Raw genomic sequence first — 13,583 nt, 5'->3', positions numbered from 1 at the left:
GAGCTCTGCTCACCCAAATAATAAAAACATGCGACTTGAATTATGTGAGGAGCCCGATCGGTGTATATTTTAACTAGTTGAGGCTGTACTATATTTAAGAAAGATTTAAAAGAAAAAAAAACATAAAATATTTTAAATTGTTCATATATTATAGTTAAATAATTATTATTTTGTAATTTAAATTTACATTTTAAAATTTTAATTGCTATTAAAATAGTGCATTAACAATTTAATAATAATTGAGTTAGTAATTTATATAACTATTGTTAGTAAATTAATTAATTTATAAAACATAGACACTGTTTTGGGAGCATTTTTATACAATTTTATATTACATTTTATCCAAATTTAATACAATTCCGAATCCAAAGTTAAAATGATTACTATTTTAAAATTTATCCATAAATTTATAATTTAATTCTTGTAGTTGTTAATAATAATTAAATTAATTTAATAATTTTGTAACCAGTAGTTATTGAATTACTTTATGAAATAGTAGGTATAATAACTAATATTTTAAAATCATGCCATAAGGGAACTATATAAAACGACCTTATAATTTTTTACTTTAATTCTTTAAACGAGTAACAATAATTTAAATTTAATATCTTTGTAATTTTTTTTTATCATTAGATTAATGAATTTTGTAACAACCAATGATAATTAATGAATTTTATAATATTTTTATTATAACAATCCAAATAGAGACACTATTTATATCATTGGATAATTATTTTTAAAATATAAACTTTCGAAATTCTTACAAAGTGCATAATCCCTATTAATAGTCACAGGTTAAATATTAAACAAATTTATTGACTCTTCATTTTCTCACTATTCAAATTTGATATGACATCAAAATAAGATTTGAGAGGCAGATTAACAAAAGGCGAAAACCTTGGTTTTAGCCTTTAAACCAAGATGAAACCTCACAGGCAATCCCTAACTTCAGCACCAAAATGATCTCCTAGGATACATCCCGAATTTTCCGAGCTATTCTTATTTATTTTTTTGCTGGTGGTTGCGATCAAAGATTAATCCACGTCAACCATTTAATTTTTGTCAGCAACTAAATTAAACGTAGATTTAATATGCATTTTATTTACTTTTTATTTTTATTTATATTTTCTTAGTTAACAAACACCTCAACAAAAGTTTTTAAAAAATCGACAAATAATAGCAACTGAAAAAATACAATGAAACAAGGGATCCAACGTGAATAATGTTTGTTTTGTCATTTCAACAACATATATTAAAAAGTAGGGAAACCCTTGTCTCATTTGATGAGAAAAATTAATCAAATTATTAAATGAACCATTAATTAGGGTTCCCGAGTTTGAAAACTAACAAATTAAAATATAGTTATATAATTAAAATTTTTAGAATTATGAAAAAATTAAATTCTGATCTCGGATGCATATGAAATAAGATAATATATGTTTTAATATACGAGTATAAATTGACTCGGCAAATAAAGCAATGTTTTTAAAACTTATTAGGTTGCTTCTTCTTGAACTTATGAGCATTGAATATTAATTTTTTAAATTTACTCAATTTTCTTGATTGTAATAGTAATTGAATTGCATGAATTAAGACTCAACCCTACAAATCTCAAATAATTAATTATAGCTGTTTGAAAAGATTTGTAAAGGTGATTTTTTTATTTAAATATAGTTACTTATTTTTGTTACTCTAAAAGAGACCATTGTTATATAAATAATTTTCATAAATTACCTTAAATGCTACATAAATTATAGTTTTTAATTATTTTTTTGATTCAAGAATAGAAAATTAAAACTAGTTTAATTAGATTTTAATTTTGAAGGGATTAACAAAACATATTTCTAGCTTCAGTTTTAGTTTATAATTTTTATTTATATTTATTTTTCAACGATCTAAAGTGGTTTAAGCATCTCGAACATGCAAAATAAATACACAAACACAATACAATTGTAAAATAAAAAATTGTTTTGGTTAATGAATTCATATATAATAATTACAAAAAAAATACTATAAAACTCATAAATGCATTACTGATTTTGAAAAGCTATTACTAAAAATATAAATTTAATTGTATTTTACTTTCTTACCCTTCTCTTTAAATAAAATTTAATTTAAATTTAAAAAATTTCCTAATTATTCTCTTCATTTACAAAGACTTGAGCCACCCTAAAAAAAAATTCTTTTTGTGGGCAGCCACTGGCCCACGCATAGCCAATAGTCCATTAGGCCTACCGAGTAACGGCTCGCTATGGGCCCACGAAGCCCCCATTAGCGGTCCTTCATCTGTCAACACAGCTACAGAGCATTAAATCCGGATCCCATCACTCCCACTTAACTATATTTCATAAGCTTACTGGCGTCCGCGCCTTTTGTGGATTAGATCCGCCTGTTCGCCGTGTTCAGATTTTCATAGTTCAATACTTCAATTCGATTTAAATTGTCCACTTTTCGCTAATGATGTCATCATTAAATGGGTGCAGTTGGGCCCCACCTGTGGGCCTCACTGCTTGTGCACGTGGCCTATTTACAACACGGTTCATGCATGGGTGGGATATGTTCAGGTGCGGGAGCAAGGAAAAGAATTAGCTACAACCCGTGTTCCAACCAATTATATTTTGCCATATACCCATCTATTTTGATAAAGTATTCTAAATAAAATCCCTAATAATTTTTATATATAATTTCAATATAATTTTCAAACCGATTCATAAGAGTGTTATGCAATGGTAAATACGGATGAGTGACTTAATGATAAAAATAGAAAAACGATTAAAAGAAATTTTGAGTTCAATATCTATTACGTCATCTTTCAATGATTTAATATTGATCATAATGAAGTAATTACTTTATCCGAATCAAGGAGTTTTTCCTATAAATTGGGATAACTATTCAACAATGAACTTCGCTATCTTATGATTGTTATAACTACGACTATCGTTCATTAGAACTTTGGTCGCCGACTCTCCTGTCTTTAGATCCTCAACTTCCTTAACCTTTCGGCACTAGACAATTGCCAGCCCCCATACATAGTCTTATGACTTTGTGGAGCCTTGTGTTTTTGGTAGACAATCGCTCGGGTTTGATCACTACGGCCCCCTTTGTGAGGAGGCACCCCTTCTTTTGAAGTTATGGGACTATTTTGTCGAGATTGGAGTTTGGTAAGAAAGGCTGTGGCCATCTTGAGTTTATGGTCATTAATATATATATATATATATATAAAATAAAGTTTAACTAATTTATCCAATCTTTGACCATTTTAACTAGTTTTATATTAAATATGAATTATAAACTAAAATGAACCAAACATATATAAAAGCTCCTTATAGTATTGCCAAAAATTAGTTTTGATTCAATTTATTGATTCTTAATTTTTACAATTAAAAATTATATTTATTTAAGACAATTTTGTGTTAGGAGATTTGATTAATTAGTGTGCAAAATGAAATGATCAAGAATGTTGTGACGCTTTACAATAAAAGAAAACATAATAAAATTATAGTATGTGGACTACTTTTTAGCATCTTAAAAGTATATTAAAAATATAATTTTTAATCATAATATTATCCAATTACTCGTGTCAAATGATATAATCATCGTAAAAGAAACTATGAGAATATAGCATATTCATCGTAAAATATAAAAAAGATAATGCGTCCATTTTTTAAGACACATACTTTTTCCCATCTGTCAAATAAGTATAATATATTTCGTTGTTAATTTTATTTTTCATATTTAATTTTAAAAAAATTCAAGAAATGTCACATTATTTATTTATTTATTTTATAATATTTAAAGGTTTGTGTGAATATTTATAATTTTTTTTAAAATAAGATGCTAATACATATACTAAAGAACCCAAAAAAAATAAAACAATATTTATGATATTTTATTGAATTTACTCCCCCTGGTAAAAAAAAAAATCTTATTCAATGAAATCACTTGACATTTGTCCAATTAAGTGAAAAAATTCAACTTCTCAAAATTATAAAAGGAAATTGAACAATAAATTTTTGTAATGAATAATGACCGTCCTAAAAAAAGCATGTTCTGCCAACCTTTTTAGATGAAATAGACCATGAATGAAATAAAATAAAATAAAAAATTATATTGTCAATAGCTGTCTCATTACACTTATTCTATGTGCAAAATAATAATAAATATGAAAAATTCAATTAATTTATTAAAATAATTTTATATCCTATGTTTAGGAACGCAAATTTTGGATCATAAATTTTAATAGAATTTAATTTACTTTTGTATTGAATTTGGTACAAATTTGGGTGAATTCAAGGTTTGATGCTTCCAAATACAACCATCATAATTTTACGATGAATTGCTCCCAACAAGAAAAAATAATAATAATTTTTTTGAATGTTAAAAGCGTTAGTCCCAATTTGGAATTAAAAAAACAGGAAAGTAAAAATAAAAGAAATTCATTTTATGTTTTATTAGTTACTAACAAAATAGAAAAAAAATTTAAATAAATAAAAAGTAATGTTATATATTACTAATATTTAATTAAATCCTAATTATATAAGAATAAAATTTTATTTTTAATAATATTTGATATAGAAATAAAATATAGTAAAAAAAAAGGTTTTTTTTTTTTTTTTTATAGATTTGATCATGAGAAAAAGTGAGAAAAAAAAATAAGAAACTAAATTAACAAATAAAAAGTAATTTTATACATGAGAGACATTTCTTTTTTCTTAATTTTTAAAAGCAATTTTCAATAATATTAATATAAGAATAAGGTAAGATATAAATTTCCTTTTATCTTAATTTTTTTGAAAACTAAATTCTTAATCAAATAAATCTTAAAATAATCATTAATATAAGTGATGTCTAGAACTAGGGATGTAATCGATTTATACGATTTGGTTATGGGTCAAACCAAAAGTTGAACTGAACCTTATAGTTTTTAGTATCCCTAAATCGAAACTGAAATCGAGTCAAATATATTATCCTAGCGGAACCAAATATTCGATGATTTTATTTCGATTTTTAACTGATTTTCTAAATATTTAATAATTACTTTTCACATTGTTGAGATTCTATTGAATATTTTTATTTTTAAATATTAAATGGAACAATTATATATTAACATACTAATTAAGTAATTATTTTAATTTTTATATATAATTTAAATTTAAATTTTTTTAATTTTTTGGTTCAATTATATTTTGAAAATCGAAATAAAAATACAGCCCATTGAGAATCCGAAATCGCGTAACCAAAGCTGTCACTGCTTATAGGCTACCGCCAAGTGTCCTTCCCTGGAGACAAATATGGGTCGGTTGTCTCCCCACCCGGTAAAGTCAGACAACACGTGTCCTTCCCTCACTCCCCCTCGCTTCATCAAAAATCAAACACTTTGAGAACCTCACAACAGTCTGAACCTCTTTCCACGCCCTCTCTCTCTCTTGGAACCGGCGCCCTCTCTCACTACGCCTTCCACAAATTTCTCTGCGCCAGAACCCCCAAACGGAACAATAAATTTTTCCGGTCTGATCTCGCCGGAACCCCCCTTATGCTTCCCATCTCCGACCGCCCGTCGCCGGAGGCTCCCCTGAAGAAACCCAAAACGCTCGACTCCACAGATCGCAAGAGCAGCTTCTCGTTCCCAGGCGTCGTGCTTTCCCCGCACCACCCGCGCACATGGCTTGTCGTCACCATCCTCTTCCTCCAGATCCTCCTTGTCCTGATGGCTCGCTCTCTCCCCATCTCCCTCACTCACCGCCGGCAGCACTTCCCCACCCCTCACGTCGTTGCCGGCGACCCTCCCCCCGCCGTATCCGGCGATGAACATTGTCCGTACGGAAGGGTCTACGTCTACGATCTACCGCCGATATTCAACTCGGAGCTGATCCAGAGCTGCGACAAGTTGAGTCCGTGGGGGTCGCGCTGCGACGCGCTGTCGAACGACGGCTTCGGCCGGCAGGCGATGGGGCTCGACGGAATTGTGCCGGAGAGCTTGGCTCCGGCGTGGTTCTGGACCGACCAGTTCGCGTCGGAGATCATATACCATAACAGGATTGTGAAGCACAAGTGCAGGACGATGGAGCCGGAATCTGCGACGGCGTTCTACATACCATTTTACGCCGGACTAGCCGTCGGCAAGTACCTGTGGTCGAATTACAGTCCAGCCGACCGCGATCGTCAGTGCCAGATGTTGCTGGAGTGGGTCCGGGACCAGCCCTATTGGAACAGATCCGACGGCTGGGATCACTTCATCATGCTGGGCCGCATCACCTGGGACTTCCGGCGGTCAAAGTCCAGCGACTGGGGGTCCAGCTTCATCTACATGCCGTTGATGCGAAATATCACGCGTCTCTTGATCGAGCGGAACCCGTGGGACTACTTCGACGTCGGCGTGCCCTACCCTACCGGATTCCACCCTAGATCGGACTCCGACCTCGTCCAGTGGCAGGGCCACGTCCGCCATCGCCGGCGCACGACACTGTTCAGCTTCGCCGGAGCAACCCGCGGCTTCATCCGGAACGACTTTCGGGGGCTGCTGCTGAGTCAGTGCCGGAACGAGTCGGGGTCGTGCCAGGTTGTGGACTGCGCCGGAACTCGGTGCGCCAACGGCACGTCGGCGATCATGGAGGCCTTCCTGGACTCGGACTTCTGCCTGCAGCCGAGGGGCGACAGCTTCACGCGGCGGTCGATCTTCGACTGCATGGTGGCGGGTTCGATTCCGGTGTTCTTCTGGCGGCGGACGGCGTACTTCCAGTACGAGTGGTTCCTGCCGGAGCGGGCGGAGAGTTACTCGGTGTTCATAGACCGTAACAAGGTGAAGAACGGTACGTCTATAAGAAGGGTTTTGGAGAGTTATAGTAGAGAGGAGGTGAGGATGATGAGAGAGAAAGTGATCGACTATATACCGAAGTTTGTGTATGCCAAACCCCGGGAGGGTTTGGGTACCGTAAAGGATGCGTTTGATGTGGCCCTTGAAGGTGTGCTGAAGAGAGTGAAGGAGCAAGAAGGAGGGTACAGGTGGAAATGAGGAGAATTGGGGAGGGCAATTTGGGCATGAAATTGAAATTACCCGGAAGACGAACCGGGAACATCGAACATGGAATGGGTATGTGTATTTTTTTATTTTTTATTTTTGGATTACGCCGCTCATTCAGCTACAATATATGATGAGTGATGATATGTGTAGAATAAGGCTCATGTTGTTGTATACATATACGGTTATTACAGTTATATTCTTTTTGCTGAGGATCATTTGTTTGTGAAAATAAAGGTATTTATTGGAGCTTATTAGGTTATGTTCTTGTTATTTGTGGGAGCATTAGATTTGGTGTAAATTTGGATAATAGATAGTACAAAATTGTGTGTATATATATATATATATATATATATATATATATGGTGGGGAGACTGAGCAGCCTATTGTTAAAAAGCAGCCACTGCCAAATAAAGAGAATAAAAGTAGGAAAGTGACTTTTTTTTTTTTTTTTTCTGTAATATAATAGGTAGTATAATAGGTATGTGGGTGTGTGTTTTTAAATTGTTTGCAAATGATGGTCTAGAAACTCTATTTTACTCAAATTTAAAATTTATTGTAACAGTCCATGCCCTTTAAATGGGCATAGGGGTATCTTTTAGTCGAATTGAGTCGATACCGTCAAATACTCGAACTTGACTTCGACTTGAAAATGTTAAATTCGAAATGCAACTCGAATTCGATCGATTTCATGATTGTCAAACTCGAATTTGCCTCAATTACAAGTTCATAAAATTTGAACACAGCTCCATTAAACTCAAGTTGGTTATAAATTAATTTAAATATATTTACAAAATATATTATGTGACATAAATAATATAAAAATAAAAATAAAAAGGTTCCGTTGGACACAGAACTCCACTCAAGTACTATTAGTGAATTTAAATGCCAGATGAATCAAGTCTGTTGATTCGAATGTGTAGTTGAAACACATACAACACGAATTGGAACGAGCAATTAAAGCATTTAACGATAAATATACGGAACAAGTAATCACAATGAGAATAAAGGAAAGTAATAAAATCAATGACACAAAAAAATTACGTGGTTTAGCAATGTGCTTACGTCTACGCGAGCAAACGGTTGATTTTCACTATTAGATTGTAAAGCTTATTCAAGGGTTACAAATATAGTTTATATATCTAACCCTATGCGCGCAGAAGACTTATAATACATTTAAAACATTTATGTAGCAAATCTTAGAGGAAAAACCTCCGAATCCCCAAATCTACTAATCACCAAATTCAAAAATTCATTACATGCGCCGAATGAAACTGTCGACGGTTAAATATCGAGAACTTTTCGTGCTGCAAACTGAAACTGTCGACGATTTGATCCTACAACTAGCTTCCTTATTCTTTGCATCATAATGTTTTATCAGTGCATGCGTTCTTCTCAATATGAGCCACATCTCCAACAAAGTCGAGTCTGAGTTAGATGACAAATCGAATTCTAATAGTTCGTGAATAAGTTTGACTCACTAACACCCTTAAAGAGGCATATGAATTCATTATAACAAAGTTTTGCATACTTAAGATTTATAACAATATTTACTCCCCATCCTATTTGTGGAATAAAAACAATCGTAGAAATGGATTTTAACTTGGAATGAAAAAAAGACAGTATTGGAATTCTATTCGAAATGTGATTGCTAGTATTTGGATATTCATACCCAAATTATTAATTTGGGTGTGCTTAAATGACTCTTCTTTTTCATCTTGTTTCAAAAACTAACATATGACAAGTTAGAGTTGTGAAAATTTATTTTCTTCTTTATTTTTTAAAACATTATAAAATGACAATTTTTTTAAAATTTTTTTTAAGATTTGTAGTTAAAAAGAAAAAAAATAAAAATAAAAAATTTGTCTAGCCATCTAAAATAGTTTTTTAATTTCTAAATATACAAATATTTACAAAATCACATTGTTTGTAATTTTCTAAAAATGTGTATATGGAAATCCATACAACAACAAGAAGATGTTTTCCAAATTTTTTATACAAATTTATAAAATCAAAAAATAAGATGTCTTTTTTTAATTTTTTGAAAAAATGAAAATAAAAAGTAACACTATTGTTTTACCAGCGAATAGTGTCAAAATTTTATTGGTTTCCATTTTTCTTTATATAAATGTTGCAAATTTAAAAAATAAGTGAAATATTTTTGTAATTTTTTTTAAAATACTCAAAATAACCATTGAAAATTATTTTTCACAACTCAGTTTTTTTACCATTTTAAATATTTCAACCAACTTAGATTTTTTTTTTTCTTTTGGCCAAATACCTGAAGATTGTTTTCTTATAACTTGTTTTTTTCCCAGGGGAGATAAATAAACTATGCCCTCTCTTAAAAAAACAAGTACTTATTATGAAAAGTACTCAAGTACTCGTGTCAATAAGTAGTGTTTATTTTATAATTAAATAAATGTTTATTTCAAAAAATACTTTTCCAAAACTACTTTTTTTATGAAAAATTCGTATTTTAGAAAATTATTTTTCTAAAAAAACATTTATAACAAATAATTCTAGAATGCCTTTAAATATTCTCATTTTCATTTTTTTCATGAAATCCAAAAAAAAAAATCCTTTTTTTTTTTAAAGGTGTTATTTGCAATCCAAAAAGTCAACATCTCACCTTTATTTTTTAATGTATTTAACTGCAAAATTACCATTAAAATTCCTATTTTAGGCAAAAAAAAAAAAAGTTAAATAATTAACAAAAAATGTAAAAATAACAATTTCAACATCTTCGTAAAAGTTATTGAATGCCCACAATTATTTTATTGAAACTTTTTTTGGTCCTTCAAACGAAAAAAAAAAAATGATAAAAGATTCACATTTGTGTACAAACACATAATCAGACAATGAAGATCTATGATGGAGGGGAATATAATTAAATTTTTAAGAGAAATGATGCAACAAATAATTAAAAGCACATTGAACTAAAATACTATTGACATGATTGCACATTTATAGTAGGGCGACACTATTAGGCTATTAACCCTCCAAAATATATGATTAGCATTTTAATGTTATATTTTTATTATATTAAATGATAATTACACAGCTTTAGCCATACAAGCCATCTAATAATTTTTAAGTGGACATTTTAATCGTCAATTTGAGACTTCTTTGTTAGATATTTCAAATTTAAAACTTGTAAGAACACAAAAAAGGGTTTTTTATTAATTAGTTTAGGCCTAATTGGCATATGATGGACTGAATATATATACACACTCATACATACACATTGAAAACAAAAATACAAAGATGATAGAGAGTAGAGTCAAATTAACTGGGTATCATTTTTTGGAAGGATTGTATAATTGGGTATTATTAGATGGACATCTTTTGGTATAGCAATTAATATGGATTATAAAAAGAAAACATGATAGTATATTATTTAAATAATTATTTAGGTGAGTTTAATTGGCTGTTCTTTTTAAGAAGATCCTTAAAAAGCAAAAGTAGACATGCGTAATAGCTCTGATGTATATATTTACTTAAAAAAATTTTGAAAGAAAAAACATTAGAAAAAATATGCAACATACATTTTGTTAAACCGAAGGAGTCCATAGGTGTGCTTAATACACATAAGTGAACACCAGCTTAATCCAAAAACTTAAGCGTATTGGATCTTGAGTCCAATTATGTATATAAACTGTAGAGACGCGAAAAATTATGCTATTTAAATAATAAAAATTGAGAAAAAGAAAAATTGTAAAGGGGGTCACAACTTCGTGTTCGTCGACGAAGTAGCTTATTGGGATCGTTGATGGGGACACGTGTCTCGTTGACGAGGAGTTACCGAGAGGGCCATTTCAGGGCCTGAAATTCGTTGACGAACTCTCTTATTGACCTCGTTGACAAAGGCTAGTGTATAAGTATGTCAAATTCGGATTTCAGCGCAGAAATTTCGCATGTAGCCCTTTCTCTCTCTAGATTTTCGTCCCCTCTACCTTCTCTCTAAGTTTATGGTTTGGGTTTTCACCGGTTTGACAATTTGAAGCCGCCACGCTACTCTTAGGAAGATTCTCTTCATATCTGCTAGAGTAGATAGTCGGTTAGGCTAACTTGGGAACCATCCCAAAATTTGGGTAAGTTAGTTAATTTCAGTATTATTGGGTATTTGGTATTTCTGGACTGAGTAGAATATGTTATGAAAGGAAATACTAAAATTTTGTTGGGAAAAATATTAATTTCAGAGTGTTGTGGTGGGAATACTACAGGTGAGGAATTGGGTATTTTGTGAGTTTCTCAGAAAGCCATGTAAAGGAATAAACTAAGTTAAGTTTCTTATGAAAATGTATTTACAATTTTACGGCATTTAATTTCAGGTAAATATGTATATTGTAAAATTATGTTGGAATTATGCTGTTGATCAGAAATATGATTTTAGAATAAGTTTTATGATTTGAATATTACTCATTTTGTATGGCATGAGTAACATTTACTATGAAAATTATGATGATGAATATTACGCTTACAAAACAAACATGTTATTACTGCTTTCAGAATAATATTAAAATGGTACAAGGATTTTCAAACTAAAGATTTTATATGATATGCCGACGTAAGGGTCGAGGATTTTATATGATATGCCGGCGTAAGAGCCGAAATTTTATATGATATACTGGTGTAAAGGCCGAGAGTTTTATGATATGTTATGTTGGCGTAAGGGCCGTAAATTTTATATGATATGTTCTGTAAGGTTTTATGAAAATAATAACATAACAGATATTATTATGAAATAGTCATGTATCATTATTTGGAAATATATTATATGTTATCAGAACTTGGTTAGCTTGGTTTAGGCTTTCACGAAGCACGATACCGTAACTATATGATCACGATCATGTATATGTTAATGCCACCACTTGTCGTAAGGGGCAATGGGAGAACGACATTCGATGTGATTTTATGGTAGTGTAGGCGTCCCTCTGGTGTCCAAACCAGGAGGGGTAGACCCATCATACTCACAGACTTATGTTGATCTAGCGTAGCCGGCTAGCCATTGCTAGGTCCTGCCTTCGGGCTGCATAACCCAATCATGTGGGGGTAAGATATGACACCAGCCAACTATCCATGCAGGATATTTTTCATGTACAGTTATATGAGATGATTTATATGTATAGAAATTCAGTATGTTATAACATGTTATGATAAATTATGTTTTTCCCAGATATGATACAAACAGTTTTATTAAATATGATTTATGTACTATTATACATATAACACGAAAATACTCATATTGTCACACACTGATATTAGTTTATTTCCCTTACTGAAAGGTGTCTCACCCCAATTATATAAACATTTCAAGAGTTCTACATAGAAGAGCGAATAGAGCTCTGCAATGTTAGAGTTCGATTGTTCTATCCTATCTAAAGGGTAAGTCATTTCTAGGGTCTGACGGGTTTTTGGGTGGTGACCTTGGGGCAATTTTTGGATATTTTTGGATGTGTACATGTATATGACAGTTGTAGTAAAACTCTGGTATTGTGTTAGATGGATGATTTGATATGTATATGATTTTACGTTTCCCACTGCTTAGGTATCAATGTTGTATTTCGGGTATATCCTTGGTACCCATGAGTTCAAGTGGATTATGTTTTATCAGGTTTATTATGTTATTCAGTGGTACAGGGTTTAAAAAAGAATTATGGTAAAATAGGCTGGTCGTTACATAAGCTGTACAAACCCGAAAATTTAAAATGATTGAAATAATTAGGAAAAAATAATAATAAATAAAATAATAAATGAACAAATAAAAGGAATAGTATGAAAAAAATAATAAAATAAAATAAAATTAATTAATTAATTATTTAATTGAATTAATAAATTAATTAAACGTTATTTAATTGAATTAATTAAATTAAGTATATGATATTTATATGTTTATATATATATATATATATATATATATGTGACAACCCGAATAAAATGAAATTTGAATAACTAAGAGGGAGAGAAATAGAAATAGAAATAGAAGAAGGTCATAGACTTCGTCAACGAAAGATAAAAATGATTTCAAGAGATTGTCTGGATTCGTCAACGAGTACAGAAAAAAATTCGTCGACGAATACAGGGCCTCGTCGATGAAAAAATACCAAGAGGGGTTCTGAGGCAGCCTGAATTTCGTCGACGAGACCCTGTATTCGTCGACGAATTTAATGAAGGACTCGTCGACGAGGTGACGTGTCTCATCGACGAATCTGACCCTATATATATTAAAAATCCGATTTTAACTTCATTTTTAAGCTTCCTCTATACACACTCTCTCTCTCATCATTTTTGGGCCGAAAATATGTCAGATCGACAATCCAAAGTCACCACAACGCTCCTAGTGAAGTTCTCTACGAGTTTGCCGGAGCGGATCATTGGGAAAACGCAGTTGGAAATCATCCATAAGTTGAGGTAAGGCTTTCTAAGTCAAATTAGACTTTATGGTAGTTATAGGAAATGATGTACGCATGAAAATACTGATATTTAATACTGAAAATTTTCAGTTTCAGGGTATTGATTAGGAAATCCTACGGGGGTTAGGCTAAGACAATTCAGGGGCTTT

At 31.7% G+C, this 13,583-nt stretch overlaps 1 protein-coding gene across 1 annotated transcript; it reads left to right on the top strand.

Annotated features, from left to right (window-relative positions):
• The first annotated feature begins 5,138 nt into the window (after positions 1–5,138).
• LOC131146547 (xyloglucan galactosyltransferase XLT2) lies at positions 5,139–7,272 on the top strand. The gene has a single exon (XM_058096197.1). It carries the CDS (start codon positions 5,534–5,536, stop codon positions 7,010–7,012), a length of 1,479 nt encoding a protein of 492 aa, XP_057952180.1. The 5' UTR covers positions 5,139–5,533; the 3' UTR covers positions 7,013–7,272.
• Positions 7,273–13,583: the final 6,311 nt, after the last annotated feature.

The sequence above is a fragment of the Malania oleifera genome, chromosome 13, assembly GCF_029873635.1.
Source record: "Malania oleifera isolate guangnan ecotype guangnan chromosome 13, ASM2987363v1, whole genome shotgun sequence".
NCBI lineage: Eukaryota > Viridiplantae > Streptophyta > Magnoliopsida > Santalales > Ximeniaceae > Malania > Malania oleifera.
This window is presented reverse-complemented; position numbering and strand designations above follow the sequence as displayed.

What these genes read in the sequence shown, in the direction of transcription:
- LOC131146547 (XM_058096197.1), top strand. Translation starts at nt 5,534, where the DNA reads ATGCTTCCCATCTCCGACCGCCCGTCGCCGGAGGCTCCCCTGAAGAAA.